A 17,868-nucleotide genomic window follows, 5' to 3' on the forward strand; every position below is an offset into this window, starting at 1 on the left:
ACCTTCTGCATCAAAGCAGATGCTCTGCCACTGAGTTATGGTTCCTCGGTCTTGGATCGTCTTGTTGTTTCTTGTGATGTATATTACAACGACCACTGGCTTCAAACAATAAAAATCACTGACTAGCCTGATAGAGTGATTGAGTGGTATATCAATAAGTAATATACTGTGACTGTAGCCAAGGGCAGATTTTTGAAAGTTATTGTGGCTTTCTCCCCACTTCCTATCTGTTGTCCATGCTCAGGTGACCTCCCATCTGGACTACTGTAATGTTATGTACGTGGGGCTGCCCTTGAAGATGGTCCAAAGGCTGCAGCTAGTGTAGAATGCAGCTGGTAAATGCAGCAGCCTGATGGGACCGAGTGTCACCAATCCTAAAAGCACTACACTGGCTGCCAGTGAGCTACCAACCCAAATTCAAGGTATTAGCGCTAATGTAACCCCTATGGGTTATATTGGTTTGGTCCAGTGGGTGGAGAAACCTTATGGAAGGATTGTATTAAGGAGTTGAGTACAAACTGTGAGGAAGCTGAAGAGAAATGGAGCTGTTAATGCCAGGGAGTAAGGACTAGGCCCTTGTCACCTTGAATTAGGTAATGGGGTTTTACAATTATATGTGTAAAGGGGATGGAAGAGTAAATTAATTCTTTTGTGGCTTTATGTATTTGAATTTAAATTATATTTTATTTAGGGCTTTGAAGTTTGCAATTTGGAAATTTCCGAATTTTCTCTACTGGACTTTCTGCAAGCAACTTCTTCATTTATGTCTTGCTGAATGCATTGGACTTTGGGAATTATTATGTTAAGAAGATATATGATATATTCTGTTGGCATACATGGTGTTATGTTCCTTTCAGTTATTGTTTAAATATATATATATATAAAACAAACGTTGTAATTGTGTTTGCAGTATTCGTTTCAACGAGCCCCATAGGACCCAAGAAAGAGGTACACTAGCACACAAAGCCCTAAATGGCTTGGGACCCAAATATCTAAAGGAGCAACTCCCTGCAGTATCAACCATCTCAGACTCTAGGATCAGCAGGTGAGGCCTTGATGGTGGTACCACCTCCTGCTGCTGCCTAATGGGTGTTGATCTGTGACAGGGCCTTCTCAGTGGTGGCTCCCCATTTGTGCAACGCCGTCCCCAGTAAGGTACGTCTGTCTCCATCACTATTGACTTTGAGGAGGTCATTAAAAACATTGCTATTTACCCAGGCATTTTATAGCTGAAAGACACTGATCCTGGGAAACCTGAAATCATTGGCTGAGAGAATGTTTTTAACTGTTTTTAGAATGCTTGTTTAAAAAATAAATAAATGTATGTGTTTGCTGCCCTGGGCTCTTTCGGGAGGAAGGGTGGGATATAAAGTGAACAAAGAAATAAATAATAACATTGAACTCTAAAACAGAGAGCCTGTGGGCAACTAGAAGGGGCTAGACAATTTCTTATATAAAAAATATTTTGAATTTTATTTATTAAAACAAGCTCACTTTTGTAGCCAGTATAATCTCCTACATTTCATCACCACCCCCGGTGCTTCTATGGCATCATGACCCCCACACATAAGTCTGTCTGTAGCTTGAACAAACTGTGGCTATAGCTGGAATATCTATAATGGCTGGTTTAGGTGCAATGCATTATAAGAACTAGGTCCAGCCTCCCCACCGGGCTCACACTCTCTCAGTCCCCCTCCAGCAAGGAAAAGTTTGGAAGCTTTTGTTTCCAGTTTTGATTAACCACAGCTTGTGATTTGTCCAAACTCAGACCAAACAGGCTTCAGCTTAACTCCGATTAGTAGAAACAAATTTGCTTCAAGCCACAGTTTATGAAGCTGGCTTGTTTTCCCTACCCAGAGTTAAGATTAACCACAGTTTAGGGTTCAGATGACATGCTAAATATCGGTTAATCTGAAACAGAAATGGAAGCACACCAGAGAAGAACAGGGGAGGAAGTAACTCATGAGGCCAGGGGGAATATAAATTCATTCTCATAACACTATTGTTTAGCCGTATGTCTGAACTCAGCCACTATGTCCCTCTTCTGCATACTTCTGTAAAGCTAGCAGGAAACAGATTGTAATTCAAGCTGTTCTATAGTGAGAATGTGGCTACTATTTATCTCCTGAATGGACGCTCTGTTGCCAAAGCTGGCTTGTATCCTGACTGAAGCTTTCACCACAATCTGCATATTTATCTGGTTCCTCTTGTAAATGACCATTCTGCTGCTTTTTAACATTTGATTTATCACAAAAACTTTCCTTACGTTCTGAGCACAGATGTGGTATCTCCCCAATATGTATTTTCCGATGTCTAATAAGAGTGGAGCTCTGACTAAAGCTTTCCCCACAGTCTAGACATTTATATGGTTTCTCCCCAGTGTGGATTCTCTGATGTCGAATACGGCTGGATTTTTCACGAAAGCTCATACCACAGTCTGAACATTTATATGGTTTCTCCCCTGTATGGATTCTCTGATGCCTGATGTGGCTTGACTTATCGCGAAAGCTTTCCCCACAGTCCAAGCACTGATACGGCTTCTCTCCTGTATGAATTCGCTGGTGTGAAATAAGGATTGTGCGCTGATTGAAGCTTTCCCCACAGTCAAAGCACTGATACGGCTTCTCTCCCGTATGGATCCTTTGATGCCTAATAAGGGTTGAATTCACACTGAAGCTTTTCCCACAGGTAAAACATTGATACGGTTTCTCCCCTGTGTGGATTCTCTGATGAACAATGAGACTTGCTCTCCGAGTGAATTTTTCCCCACAGTTTGAGCATTTATGTGGGTTCTCTCCTGTGTGAGTTATCTGATGCCTAGTAAGGCTAGATTTGCAGGTAAAGCTTTTGCCACACTCACTGCATGTATGTCTTCTCTTTCCTTCACGTAATCTCTGCTTGGCTTTAAATTCAAGGACTTTTGTTCCTGGACATACAGTGGATTTCTCCTTCCACTTCTCTGCGTTGTTCCTCTGTTGCTTCTTCGGTCCTTCGTGTTTCCCTATAGTTTCCTCCATATCCCCGGCTGTTTTTAACACCACACGTGCTTCCGTATTATTTTCACTCTCCCAGCTAGCACCTAATGGAATAAAGAGGGAAATCCTGATTAGAGCACCAGGGACAAATGACAGAGCAACTCCTCTTAGGAAAGGTTGCAGCATTTGGGGCTTTTTAGTTTAGAGAAAAGGTGAGTAAGAAGAGACATGACAGAAGTGTATAAAATGATGAATGGCATGAGGAAAGTGGAGAGAAAAGTTCTTCTCCCCTTGTCCCAACAGTGGAACCCAGAGACGTCCAACAAAGCCAAATGTTGATAGATTCGGGACAGACAAAAGGAAAGACTCCTTCACACAGTGCAGAGTTGAAGAGGCAAAAAAAGGGTCCCTGATTCTAAAGGCGTTTCAAAATGTGTTGCTGTACTTTTGGTTTTTTAGGATTTTATCATTTTATTGCAGAGGTTCCCAAACGGTGGTCCACGAGTTTCATTCTAGTGGTCCACTGCATGTCTGCATTCAATGTCCATGTTGACTTTTAACCTTATTTGTATTGTTTCTTTTATTTCTTATATTGCATTTCACTGTGATACAATTAGCATTCCACAGAATTCTAACCTGTGATACAACAGGATACAACGGAAGAAATCAAAGAAGCCAAGCAAATACAATTAAAAGCGATACACCATCTGGCACAGAGCATGGCAATTGCTACAACAGGCAGAAAAATCGTTAAATGGTCCCCCAAGACCCTCAGCGATCGTAAACAGGTCCGTGAGGGGGGAAAATGTGGGAGCCCCTGCTTTCTTCCATTGTATTGTGGTTATTATACAGCCATGAGAGTGGCTGTATACTATTGTCAGCATTGAGTTTTTGCACTCTGCCATGTTAAATCTAAAATACCCCCCATGCCATTCTGATGCTTCCAATAAGCTCATTTCAAAACAGAACCTTACAAAATGTATAGTCCTGAACTCAGAAATTCTTGCTTAACAACCCTCTAAATTTTCACGACGATACACCACTCACCATATGCTCAGAGGCACATGTTACCAAATTCTTCCAAACTACATAGTAAGTGGAAAGGACTGTGAAAGACCAGCCCAAATTGTGTTTGCATTTTGACAACTTTGTAGGGCAGTACAATATCTCAGAGAGGAGGTCAGGTCTCCTGCTCCCCTGGTGCATTCACTATAGCTGCCCAATTTCCCTGCTTTAAATACCTGTGGGCTATAGGTACATTCTTAAACCACAAGGTTTTTTGCCTATTAGTGAAACTTTAATATTGCATTGATTAGTATTATACTGTAGTTTCTCAGTTTCATGGTTTGTATGCCTCTGAAGGCCAGCTGCTGGATCCTGCTTGTGGGGTTCCCATTGGGGCATCTGGTTGGCCATCGTGAGAACAGGATGCTGGACCAGATGGGCTGCTGACCTGATCCAGCTGCAGGGCTCTTCTCAATGCTCTTTAATTTATTATTTATTCACATCACTTCAGTCCCCACCATCTCCAGGACCCCTGGTAGCAGGTGAAGGGGAGAGACCTCTCCTGGAAACCTTGGAGGTCCGCTGGCAATTGGAATAGACAATGCAGAGCTAGACAGGCCTGTTAAGGGGGGAACCCAAGGCCCTCCAGAGGTCACTGGACTACAGCTCCCATCATCCCTGACCACTGGCCATGCTGGCTGGGGCTGTTGGGAGTCAGAGTCCAACAACATCTGGAGGGTCACAGCAGGATCCCCCACCCCTGGTATAGACAAAAGGAGAACCTTTGTACCCAGCAAAGAGGCATCTCTGTCACTCTCCAGCTTGATCTCTCCTCTGGCGTTCCTCTCCCTGGCGTTCAACACAGCCCGGTCTGCTTCGGGGAAGCTTGCAGCGACCTCCATAAGCGCTCCTGGCACCTGAAAGAGTAATGGGGGTCGAAGTCAAGACAGAGGGAGAGGATCAGGAAGGATTCTAACACGAAGGCCAGACAGGTTTGTATGCTGTGAAAACTGAGGAGTGGTATTCAACTCTAGTCCTACTTAGAATAACCTCTTTGAAATTACTGGACCCGACTAACTTAGGTTTATTAATTCCAATGGGTCTACTCTGAGTAGGATTCAGCAGAATACAACCCTAACTTATTATTTATTTATTACATCTATACCTCACCCTTCCTTTCAGGAGCTTAAGGAGGTGTACATGCCTCTCTCCCTGTACCCATTATTCTCACAACATCCCTGAGAGGTAGCTTAGGCTAAGAGACTGTGTGACTGGCCTAAGGTCATCCTGTGGGCTTCATGGCTGAGTGGGGATTCAAACTCTGGTCTCCTGGGTCCTAGTCCAACACTCTAACCACTATGCCACACTGGCTCTTTTTGTGCAGTTGGCCCTAGGAAGTTTAATTAGAAGTGAGGCTGTTTATTTTTTTAAAAAAAATTGCAGGAGGAAAAAAAAGATAAAAATAGATTTTATCCTGAACACGTTCAGAGGAAGGCAACAGGGGACCGGAAACAAAGCCCTATGAGGAGAGACTGAAAGAACTGGGCATGTTTAGCCTGGAGAAGAGAAGACTGAGGGGGGATATGATAGCACTCTTCAAGTACATGAAAGGTTGCCACACACAGGAGGGCCAGGATCTCTTCTCGATAGTCCCAGAGTTCAGGACACGGAATAATGGGCTCAAGTTACAGGGAGCCAGATTTCAGCTGAACATCAAGAAAAACTTCCTAACTGTTAGAGCGGTACGACAAGGGAACCAATTACCTAGGGAGGTGGTGGGCTCTCCAACACTGGAGGACTTCAAGAGGCAGCTGGACAGCTACCTGTCGGGTATGCTTTAATTTGGATGCCTGCACTGAGAAGGGGGTTGGACTCGATGGCCTCAGTTACAGGCCCCTTCTAACTCTACGGTTCTCTGAGTCTATGAAATAGAAAATAAATGTGACTGGTGTCTCCTTTCAACATACATAACTTCTACCAATAGGTTTGTATCTTTTTAAAAAAGGGATCCTACTGGGAGAAAGGGCGGGATATAAATAAATAAATAAATAAATAGTTCACTTAAGGAAGTTTAGCTGTTTGTTAAATTTGTATCCTGCCTTTCCATCAAATGGCGCTCACAAAATTCTCTGTTATCTTTTTGGCGCTTACTGAAGACCTTCCTCTTTCAACAAGCCTTTTAAGCAGAGACCTTATCCCAGTCTGCATCTGTGTTAGAACTGCTTTTTAAGATGTTTTAAATATGTTTTCAAAGTTGTTTTGTTTTAATGTGTTTTTAAGGATGTTTTTGTTTTAATATATTTTAAAGTCTGTTTTATGATGGTTTGAAGCGTTTTTAGTGCTTTGGTTTGCTGCCCTGGGCTCCTGCTGGGAGGAAGGACTGGATATAAATTTAATTAATACATAAATAAAAAATCCAATCCAATCCAATCACTTTATTCGACCATACGTCAGCTTAAAACATAGTAAAATAAAATATACGTGTAGCAATATGCTATATGGCATTTTAATTAATACACAGTTTTAAATTTGAGCATTAATTATTAAAATAACATTAAAAGCTTTGGTTAATTAATTAATTAGTTATTATAGAATCAAGATTACACATTAGACAGCAATATTTGTAAAAAACTTATTTATTCATCTTTAAATAACATAGTACCTAAGGGTTAGCTATGATTTATTAATTAGAACTCTGTAACTTCTTAAAAATCAGCATATTTCACAAAATTGTAATTATTCGTTTTCAGAGGGAGAGGTTTTTTATAATGTCAGATCGTAAGTTTTGCACAGCTACACTAAACTTTGCTACTTGATTCGTCATTTTGGAGGAGGTATCTCCAAGAAGATATTCCAACTGATCTAATTCGGATTTATAAGGTATGGTCATTAGCAGAGGAGTAATTACTTGTTGCCTGATGGTCTTGTAAAGCCGGCAGTGGAGAAGTATGTGTACATTATTCTCCACTGCTTCATCACTACAAAGACATACACGATCTTTATATGGTATTTTAAGTAGTCTGCCATCCATGACGGCTGAAGGCAACACATCTAATCGTATCTTGGAGAAGGCTTTTCGATACTTAGGTGTTTCTAAAGTCAACAAATATGACATTGGCTTAAAAAATTTAGGATTATGTCTTTGTTTTTTTATTAATAGTAGTTGCTGTTGATGATCTATATCTATCAAACGCTGTCGTATACCGATAGATGCTGCTTCATATCCCATAAACCTAATTAGATGGGGAGAAAAGCCTATCTGAGATAATTTATCTGTAATTAGTTTTGCCCAAGGGGATTGATAATTATCAATCAAGATGTCAGGGACGATTCCTAGTGGATTAAAAATAAGTTTTAACCATAGGTTAATTCTCATTGACCATATCTTAGTTTCGATTAGTTGGGTCCCTGCTTCCAATCTTAAGATGTTATTGGGAACACATGTCGGAATTGACATAATGGATCTCAAAAAGATAGTTTGGATTGATTCAAATGCATCAAATTTCAAATTCTTATTTGCTTGAGATCCAAAAGTCAGTTGCGCTACTATTTTCGCGTTAAAAATCTTCATGGCTGGGAGAAAAGCCTGTCCTCCTCTTGAGTAAAAAAAGGCCAGTAATACTTTTAGGGTTCTTCGTGCATTCAAAATCATGCATTGATTATGTATCAGATGGCTACCAGAGGATTGAAATACATATCCTAGATATTTTAAGGAATTGACCTGTTCTATTTTATATCCCTTAATTTGCCAATCAGGTTTAGATTTTTTATGAGTAAATGCTATTATTTTTGTTTTTTGATAATTTATTGTTAGTAGTTCAGATGAACAATAAATTGCCAATTTAGCTAAGAGACGCTTGAGATCTATTGGAGTCCTTGAACATAAGGCTACATCATCTGCGTAAAGCAGGATATTCCGCGGTTTCTTAGCCAAAATGGGTGGATGAGATGATACCGATACTAGGTTGTGAACTATATCGTTAATATAGATGTTAAATAAAACAGGAGATAGTACACAACCCTGTCTCACTCCTCTTGATGTGAGTACTGGGTTAGTTAAGTGACCTTTAGCACTACAACGTATTTGGAGTGAGGTGTTTTTGTATAATCCTTGAATTAAGGCTATAAGGCGTTTATCCAAACCTAAATGATTTAGTTTCGACCAAAGGCGAGGGCGGGAGATTGAATCAAATGCCGCCTTTAAGTCTATGAAGGCCGTATAAAAGGACCCTCCTTTTCTGTTCGCGTATTTGTCAACTAAATGATGTAAAACTAATATGTGGTCGAAAATAGATCTTTTCGGTCGGAATCCTGCCTGTTCAATCGCTATTAAATTGCTTTGATCGATCCATTCTACTAACTTTATATATAAATGGGCCGCATATAGTTTGCTAATTGTGTTTATTAAACTAATGGGTCTATAGTTATTTGGATCGTTAGCTGGGCCTTTTTTGTAAATAGGGACTATTGTAGCCATACCCCAGTCTTTTGGTATTTCAAGCGATACATCAATATAGGTAAACAGTGAAGCAAGTACCGGGGCCCACCAGTGCACATTTTCTTTAAACACTTCTGGGGGAATACTGTCCAGTCCAGGGGCTTTGTTTGATTTCAGTTTATTAATTAAATAAATAATTTCCTTTTCATTTACTGGTGACCATTCATGGATTCTCTCATTAAAGACATAAGGTGTTATTCCAATTTCGGCTTCATCATAGTATAATTTTTGAAAATGGGTTTCCCAAATATGGGATGGAACATTTGCAGAATTTTGATATTGAGACTTTGGCCAGTGTTCCGTTATGAGGCGCCAGAAAGTGTTAGAATTTTTTAATTTTGCAGCTTCTAATAGTTTTTGCCATGTAATATTTCTTTCTTGTTGTTTTTTAAACTTTATCAAAGCTTTATATTTTTTCTTTATTTCACTGTAAACCTGTAGATCGTCTCGTGAACCCAAGGCTTTAACTCTTTGGTAAGTTTCAGTTAACTGTTTTTTAACCTCAACACATTCCTCATCGAACCACAACAGATTTAAGTCGGTGAGAAATATTGCATGGATGTGCACTGTTAATAATGGCTGTTTGCAGAGTTTTTATAAGTTTTTGTAAGATGGGGAGTAGATTAGTTTCGGTGGTAGATATTAATATTTCATTCTTAATTTTATCTATATTCGAAGAATTCAGGATATTAGTAATTTCAGAGCTAATTTTGGGTAACCATTTAACTCTAGTAGATCGTAGTTCAATTTCTTTCTTGGAAAATGTTTTACCAGGTAAGTGAATATCTTCTGAGTTTATATCAATTTCTACAGTGACCGGTAAATTGTCACTCTCCGGACGATTAACAATATGTAATTTATTTATTAGGAAAAAAAGTTCAGTTGAAATGAACATCAGATCTATTAGAGATGAGCCCGTCGTTGAAAAGTAAGTAAGGTCACCCATTGTATCCCCAAAAGTTCGACCATTCAGTAGAGTTAGATTAACTTCCATGCACAACTTCATTAGTCTTAGTCCTGTATAGTTCATTCTCTTGTCTTTTGAACTACATGGAGGGATGTTAGTGGCCTCTGGTGGTAGTAAAGTCAATTGATGATATTTTTGGTATAAAGCCATATCTGAAGGGCCGATTCGTGCGTTAAAGTCTCCATGTAAAATTAGTCCTTTTTGGGGATTTTCTATCATCAGCTTTACTATGAAATTCTCAAGCAGCAGTATTCTTTCATCAACTGTTTTGTTATTACGTGCAGGGGGTAGGTATACATTTATTAATATTACTGTATTTTGACTAAACTCCAATGTAAGAACAATTGTAAATAAAAAATAAAATTTCTGTTCACTGCCCTTTCCTCTGCAGGAACATGCGCCCCTCACCAAAAAAAAAATAAGCCTCTCTGGACAACGTAGGATGTGATCCAGAGGGCTGCCTGAGAGGAGTGGATCACCCCAATCCAAACAGGAGGGAACTGTAGCACAGCGGTACAGCAGGTGCTTTGCATGCAGAAGACCCCAGGGTCAATCCCCAATGACATCTCCAGATATGTAACTTGTCCCTCAGGTCCTCCTCCGTGCCTGAGGACTGGAAAGTGGCAAATGTAATGCCAATATTCAAAAAGGGATCCAGAGGGGATCCCGGAAATTACAGGCCAGTTAGCTTAACTTCTGTCCCTGGAAAACTGGTAGAAAGTATGATTAAAGCTAGATTAACTAAGCACATAGAAGAACAAGCCTTGCTGAAGCAGAGCCAGCATGGCTTCTGCAAGGGAAAGTCCTGTCTCAGTAACCTATTAGAATTCTTTGAGAGTGTCAACAAGCATATAGATAGAGGTGATCCAGTGGACATAGTGTACTTAGACTTTCAAAAAGCGTTTGACAAGGTACCTCACCAAAGGCTTCTGAGGAAGCTTAGCAGTCATGGAATAAGAGGAGAGGTCCTCTTGTGGATAAGGAATTGGTTAAGAAGCAGAAAGCAGAGAGTAGGAATAAACGGACAGTTCTCCCAATGGAGGGCTGTAGAAAGTGGAGTCCCTCAAGGATCGGTATTGGGACCTGTACTTTTCAACTTGTTCATTAATGACCTAGAATTAGGAGTGAGCAGTGAAGTGGCCAAGTTTGCTGACGACACTAAATTGTTCAGGGTTGTTAAAACAAAAAGGGATTGCAAAGAGCTCCAAAAAGACCTCTCCAAACTGAGTGAATGGGCATAAAAATGGCAAATTCAATTGAATATAAAAAAGTGTAAAATTATGCATATTGGAGCAAAAAATCTTAATTTCACATATACGCTCATGGGGTCTGAACTGGCGGTGACCGACCAGGAGAGAGACCTCGGGGTTGTAGTGGACAGCACGATGAAAATGTTGACCCAGTGTGCGGCAGCTGTGAAAAAGGCAAATTCCATGCTAGCAATAATTAGGAAAGGTATTGAAAATAAAACAGCCGATATCATAATGCCGTTGTATAAATCTATGGTGCAGCCGCATTTGGAATACTGTGTACAGTTCTGGTCGCCTCATCTCAAAAAGGATATTCTAGAGTTGGAAAAGGTTAAGAAGAGGGCAACCAGAATGATCAAGGGGATGGAGCGACTCCCTTACGAGGCAAGGTTGCAGCATTTGGGGCTTTTTAGTTTAGAGAAAAGGCGGGTCAGAGGAGACATGATAGAAGTGTATAAAATTATGCATGGCATTGAGAAAGTGGATAGAGAAAAGTTCTTCTCCCTCTCTCATAATACTAGAACTCGTGGACATTCAAAGAAGCTGAATGTTGGAAGATTCAGGACAGACAAAAGGAAGTACTTCTTTACTCAGCGCATAGTAAAACTATGGAATTTGCTCCCACAAGATGCAGTAATGGCCACCAGCTTGGATGGCTTTAAAAGAAGATTAGACAAATTCATGGAGGACAGGGCTATCAATGGCTACTAGCCATGATGGCTGTGCTCTGCCACCCTAGTCAGAGGCAGCATGCTTCTAAAAACCAGTTGCCGGAAGCCTCAGGAGGGGAGAGTGTTCTTGCACTCGGGTCCTGCTTGCGGGCTTCCCCCAGGCACCTGGTTGGCCACTGTGAGAACAGGATGCTGGACTAGATGGGCCACTGGCCTGATCCAGCAGGCTGTTCTTATGTTCTTAATGTCCCCTCACTGAAAACCCTAGAGAGTTGCTGCTGGTCCACATGGACTATTCACAAATAAGCAAAAAATCTTACGGTTTAAAAACGTATCTATAGCCAACAGATATTTCTATCAAGGTTTAAAAAGCAGGGAAATTGGGCAGCTATAGTGAATGCACCAGGGGAGCAGGAGATCAAACCTCCTCTCTGAGATATTGTACTGCCCTACAACTTTGTAAAAATGCAGACACAATTTGGGCTGGTCTTTCACAGTCCAATCCACTTCCTGTGTCACTTGGAAGAATTTGGTAACGTGCCTCTGAACATATGGTGAGTGGTGTACTGTCATGAAAATTTAGAGGGTTGTTAAGCAAGCATTTCTGAGTTCAGGACTATACGTTGTGTAAGATTGTGTTTTGAAACGAGCTTATGGGAAGCATCAGAATGGCATGGGGGGTATTTTCAATTCAATTTTGTGGGATGCGAAAAATCCATGCTGGTTATTGTATACAGCCACTCTCATGGCTGTAAAATACAGAGCTAGATGGACCAACAGTCTGGCTCAGTACGAGCAGAAGGTCTCGGGTTCCATCCCCAGAATCTTCGGGCTGGGAGAGGCCCTGGCTTGAAAGCTCTGGAGAGTCACTGCCCGTCAATATAGATGATACTGAGCTAGATGAACCAAGGGCCTGCCTCGATTATATGGCAGCTTCCTGTGTTCTGCTGGAATTTGGATGGCTTCCCCATCTCCCCCCTCCCGCCCAACGCAGGAAAGCCCAGCTTCTGCTAATAGGAAATCCGCACCATGCATGCTTGTGCACCCAAGTCTCTCTAAGCGCTCTGCCAAGACATCCTGCATCCCACCAATAAGGAAAGACTCTCTCGTACCTGCAGCTCACGCTTCCCAGCCTCTTGCTGCCTCTGCAGGAAATCCTCAGCTAGGGCCACCGCCTGGGTGCAGGTCTCCACCCCTGCTTCCCTGACCCAGCCCTGGATCTCTGAAGGCAGGACGGCCACAAACTGCTCCAGGGTCACCAGCTCCACGATCTGCTCCTTGGTGTGCCTCTCTGGCTTCAGCCACCGGTGGCAAAGATACCAGAGCCGGCTGCAAACCTCGCGGGGTCCCTTGCCTTCCAGGTAGCGGAACTGCCGGAAGTGCTGGCGCTGGGCCTCTGCCCTGACAGCTTCCTCGCCAAGGATCTCTCCCTTCACCTCCCCACAAGCCCCGGCTTCTGGGGATCTGGGAGCTTGGAGGCCTCCGCCCTCCAGGCTCAGCGGCAGCCTGGTCTCCACCTGTCCTTTCAGCCACCCGGAGACCTCAGAGCCGGACCCACCCTCTCCGGCAGCCTCCAGCAATGTCGGTCTCACCCAGTCAGTGTGAGGCGACTGCAAGGCCTTCAAGAATTCCTGCCACTCGGCCTCCCAAGCCACTTCTTGTTTCACATCCTCCTGCTTTGTCCGGCTCGGAAATTCTCCACAAGTCCCAACTCTGGACAAGGTTGCCCCAACCCAAGAGCCCCAGCCTGGGACAATATGGAGGCCCTTTCCAGGCCTTTCTGTCCCCTCTTCCCTCGGGATGGGGCCTGTTGACTCCTGTTCCTCCATTTTGATGACAGGATGTGGACCATTATCAACCATGACCTCGAAGTGGAGATCCTTGGTTTCCGCAGCCCCCTGGACACTAGCCATCCCCTCTGGATAAGGGGAGGGGGGAGTAACTCCGATGAATGTAATTCCTTTTCTGTTAGGGGAAAAACTCCGTCACTCTTCCATGGACCAGGGTTAGGGGAAAGCTTCAGAGCAGCATAAATCACAAGACTATTCAGAAGCAGAAGAGGATCCTTCTCGATGCAGGAAGAGATTTCCCCTGAAAGAAAGACACACAAGAGACAGTTATATCTCTGGGGCTGCCTTTAAAGATGGTTCAGAAACCCTCAAGGTGGATTTCTCTGAAATTTCAGAATTTGGTGTCTTGTGACTAGTTGCTCAGTCAATACCCATAGAGGAAAGAAAAATAATAATTGCTCTAGCTGTTTCAGCAAGGGATGAAGAACTTCAGGCCGGGGGGGGGGGAATGCAGCCCTCCAGATCTCTCTGTCTGGCCCTCTGGGACTCTCTGCAACATGGGTGTAGTCATCTGGGGCTGTGAGGGGCCATAGTCCCCTTACTTTTTGGGGAGCAGGGTTCCAACCAGGTTCCTATGCACGAGCCAAGCATCACTGAGAAAAGTCCTTGTCCTTTCGTGCCGATTAGAGCTAGAGTGAAAGGAGGTGAGTCAGCCTCTGAGAAGACTCTTCTCAGTAGTGAACTCACAGGTTTGCCTTTCAGGATGATTGGCTCCTAGGGATGTCTGTTGTAGTGGAGCGTGGCCTTGGGAGATGATGCAGAGAGCAAGGGAGACAAGGAAAAGTGGAAAGGGTGTGTGGCTGTGACTATCACGAGGGGACCCTGCACTTCCAAATTTGCAACTATACTACTGCTTCCTAAGCCACACACCCGCTCCTATCTCCATAAGCAAGCCTCTTCACCTGCACACCCTCATCTTCTATTCTGTTTCTTTGACATGGTGGAACAAGGTGGAAACTTGGGTATTGGGTTATCTATATAATTAGTTCCTGGTTTCTTAAGAATCAAATTAAGAATCTTCAAAGAGGAGTCAAATGTTCCAACCTCTACTTTCAGCCCCCAACCCCCTTGTCTGATTTATATTTGAATCTTACAACTATAGTTTTGCACCAGAGAAGGTGCCACATGAAAATAGGTGTATGAATACATCCATTTCTCTAGACGACCCTGCAAGCAGGCAACACTCATCTTCTTGGTTTAAAACACACAAAAAGCCAATGAAATGGATGTGAAGATTGACTACACCAGATAAACACAGACAGGAGCTTTTTTACTTTCTCATGGTTAAATTATACTTTACTGTTTGAAATTACATTAGAGAAGAATTATCACTGTGAATGGCTACGGCCCATTTTTGTAAACCATTTGAGAGGTTCTCTGCAATCAAGCACTATCTATGTTCTGTTAAACAAATAAAATAATTAAATAGTCCAGCATCCTGTTCTCAGTGTCCAACCAGATGCCCCAATGGGAAGCCCACAAGCAGGACCTGAGCACAAGAGCACTCTCCCCATTCGTGATTCCCAGCAGCTGGCATCCAGAGGCATGGCTAGTAGCTGTGGCTGTGGCCAGTGATGGCAAGTTGTAGTCCAGCAACATCTAGGCGGCTACCTCAATACCACCCCCTGTTCCTCTGCCCCCTAACATCTGGACATCAACCTCCAAAAACTCACTTTCTATTTTTTACGTAGTTATTTGGCTCATACACCTAATGAAATGGAAATGCACTGCCTTCAAGTCGATCCCGACTTATGGCAATCCTATGAATAGGGTTTTCATGGCAAGTGGTGTTCAGAAGGGGTTTACCATTGCCTTCCACTGAGGCTGAGAGGCAATGACTGGCCCAAGGTCACCCAGTAAGCTTCATGGCTGTGTGGTGATTTGAACCCTGGTCTCTCAGGTCATGGTCTAACACGCTAAGCACTAACCACACTGGCTCTCCATACACCTAATACCCATCAATAAAAACTGCTGCCATGCTGGGTTAAACTCAGCCAGTACAGCATTTTGCACCCAGATAGCCTCTCAAGGATGCTCTGCAACAGGCCTTATATAAGTTGCTTCTTTAGTTTGCTTAAAGATATATCTGCTTTTGGGGTCTTTTTATTGTATTATTTGCAAAAAAATCATATTGGAATACAAGAAAAGCACACACACACACCCATGCTTTTGCTACTCAGAGCAACCTGTTGCCTGCCCAGATTAACCTTTCTCGGACAAGAAACAGGTTTACTGAGCCAAAGTGTACTACTGGCCCTTCCTTCTTCAGAGGAATTCAGAGCACATTGATTCAGAATGCAAATGTGCCACCTCTTCTATCTCTTATACCAGGTAACATATCCGAATTTTGAATCACTGCCTGAAAGGCATTGGATCAATACGACTTTTTCTTGTCTATCATTAAAAAAAAAAAAGCTCTTTGTTCCTGTTGCTTTTTTGAAGGTTCCCAAATCGGGAGTCTATTTTACAGGCCTCTTGCAGCACTTCGGGGGATGCATCCTTTTTACACACAGTCCGTGTTCCCGCTCCATTTGACAAATGCATTTATTTATGTATTAAATATATATCCCGAACTTCCTCCCAAAGGAGCCCTGGGAGACAAACACAAAAGTGATAAAACAATTCTATTAAATAACAACAGAAAGCATGTAAAATCCCTTTGCACTCAGGAACTCAGCAACATAGACCACAGAAACTCAACACAAAAGCATTGAAATTGGAAACAGGATTAAATTAATATGAGAGAGACAGAGCGCAACCCTGTTATTTTGCCTCCAGCACCTGGAAATCAAAGGTAGGGTGCCTCTGAATGGGGAGTCTCTATTTTTACTTGGCCATTTGGCTGGCCATTCCGATAGCTGTACTGATACAAACTGCTCCCTTTGTTAAGCTGTAAGCTTCTCGGATCAGATCAGCCCAAGCCTGCATTCAGCAACCAAGGATGCTCAGACGGTGGAGCATAACGCAGAGAGGGGAGCAGGAGACACCCCCATCTCCCTCTCCTCCCCAGCAATTCCCCATTCTTCTGCCGTCTCCTTTTTTTGCAATATCACCCGCCCAAAATACCCACCCACCCCTTTTTAACAAACGCAAACGTACTACAGCTTCCACATGCCGCCTCCACCATCAGAAGTTGGACGGTTACAGCAAGTTAAAACCTCGAAAAAACAGCGGCGGCGGCGGCTAACCCCCCCCTTTCCCCTCCTCTTCCTCCTCCTCCAAGCCCTCACCCATTCATTCTCAGGCCTTTCCAGGAATCGCGGCTCTGTCGGCTTAACCCCTTTGGTGCTCAAACAGCATTACGCTGTAACTCTTAGGAACCTCGCAAGCGGCTTCTTATTCAAAATTGGGCCACCTAAACTGACCATTGTTGCTCCCCGCTTGGGATGAACTAGCTGTTTAAGGATGTTCCCTGAATGGGTTAAAAAACCTCTGAAGGACACCTGAAAGTCGTTCCCATCATTGCCAAGTAAAACTGAGCTTGAATTAAGTTTGTTCTAGGGTGGAACTTTGAACCATTCGTCTTCAAGTTCATTAGATGTGTTTGTTTTTTGTTTTTTTTTAATTACACCCTTGAAGTTTGAAGATCAGTGTAGTTTAGTGGTTAGTGTCAGGACCTGGGAGAGTAGGATTCAGATCTCCACTCAGGCATGAAGCTCACTGGGTGCCCTTGGGCCAGTCAGTCTCTCTCAGCCTAACCTACCTGACAGGGTTGTTGTGAGGATAAAATGGAGAGGAAGGAGAACTACGTACACCACCTTGAGCTCTTTGGAGGAAAGATGTAGATGTGATAATAAAATAAACAAAGAAACAATTCTGGAAAATAATTCAAATTCAACTGTCTCTTTTGATTTTTTTAGTCTTCTTTAGCCTGTAATAAGGCCCCATTTGCACTATACATTTAAAGCAGTATGATACCATTTTAAACAGCCATGGATTTCCCCAAAGAATCTGGGAACTGTAGTTTCTGAAAAGTGCTGAGTTGTTAGGAGACCCTTATCCACCTCACAGAACGATAATCCCCACAGTGGTTTAGCAATCAATCCCCTTCCCAGGGAACTCTGGGAATTGCAGCTCTGTGAGGGAAATAAGGGTCTCCTAACAACTCTCAGCACCCTTAAACAAACTACAGTTCCCAGGCTCTTTCAGGGGAAGCCATGGCTGTTTAAAGTGGTATGATCCTACTTTACATGGATGGTGCAGACAAGGCCTCACATTCTCAATGCTGGGGGGAAATTGCCTAGGATCATTCTGATGAACTTCAACTGAGCTGGGAACTGAACTAGTTCATTTTGTAAATGGAATTGGAATTAGTTTCCATTTGGGCATGTGAAACTTGAACTGGAACGAGTTCATTTTAGAAACAAACTTTCCAAGCTCTGGTATTGTCAGTTCTGACTGGCAGCGGCTCTCCAGGATTTCAGGCAGGGAGTATTCGCAGTACTTCTGGGTTTCCCCCCCAAGTCTGGTGGTATCACCCCCACTTGTTCATGGATGGTGCTGTTCTGGGTACACAAGACTCTACCCTCTGAGAACTGAGTTTGCTAGGGGCCCCTTCTGTCGCTGCTGCAGGCCACTCATATCTTTCTTGGGCCATATTCACATAATACATTTATTCCACTATTATTCCACCTGAAACAGTCATGACTTCC

At 42.9% G+C, this 17,868-nt stretch overlaps 1 protein-coding gene across 3 annotated transcripts; it reads right to left on the bottom strand.

The window, feature by feature from the left end:
- Positions 1-1,445: 1,445 nt before the first annotated feature.
- On the bottom strand, positions 1,446-16,619 carry LOC133382425 (zinc finger protein 586-like). 3 transcript variants are annotated; one of them, XM_061622137.1, is made up of 4 exons: positions 16,447-16,619; positions 12,479-13,457; positions 4,771-4,897; positions 1,446-3,079 (listed from the first exon to the last, which is right to left on the bottom strand). In XM_061622137.1, the coding sequence occupies exons 2-4, from the start codon at positions 13,277-13,279 to the stop codon at positions 2,115-2,117; spliced, it is 1,893 nt and encodes a 630-aa protein (XP_061478121.1). In that variant the 5' UTR covers positions 13,280-13,457; positions 16,447-16,619; the 3' UTR covers positions 1,446-2,114. The 3 variants fall into 3 exon arrangements, with proteins under 3 accessions (XP_061478121.1, XP_061478120.1, XP_061478122.1); XM_061622136.1 differs by lacking the exon at positions 16,447-16,619 and adding an exon at positions 16,316-16,406; XM_061622138.1 differs by lacking the exon at positions 16,447-16,619 and adding an exon at positions 15,998-16,243.
- Positions 16,620-17,868: the final 1,249 nt, after the last annotated feature.

This window comes from Rhineura floridana, chromosome 3 (assembly GCF_030035675.1).
Source record: "Rhineura floridana isolate rRhiFlo1 chromosome 3, rRhiFlo1.hap2, whole genome shotgun sequence".
Taxonomy (NCBI): domain Eukaryota; kingdom Metazoa; phylum Chordata; class Lepidosauria; order Squamata; family Rhineuridae; genus Rhineura; species Rhineura floridana.

Coding starts and splice junctions, on each gene's coding strand:
- LOC133382425 (XM_061622137.1), bottom strand. CDS start 13,279: ATGGCTAGTGTCCAGGGGGCTGCGGAAACCAAGGATCTCCACTTCGAG. Junction 4,898..12,478: donor CTGGGAAGCGTGAGCTGCAG/GTACGAGAGAGT, acceptor TTACTCTTTCAG/GTGCCAGGAGCGCTTATGGA. Junction 3,080..4,770: donor CAGAGATGCCTCTTTGCTGG/GTACAAAGGTTC, acceptor TTATTCCATTAG/GTGCTAGCTGGGAGAGTGAA.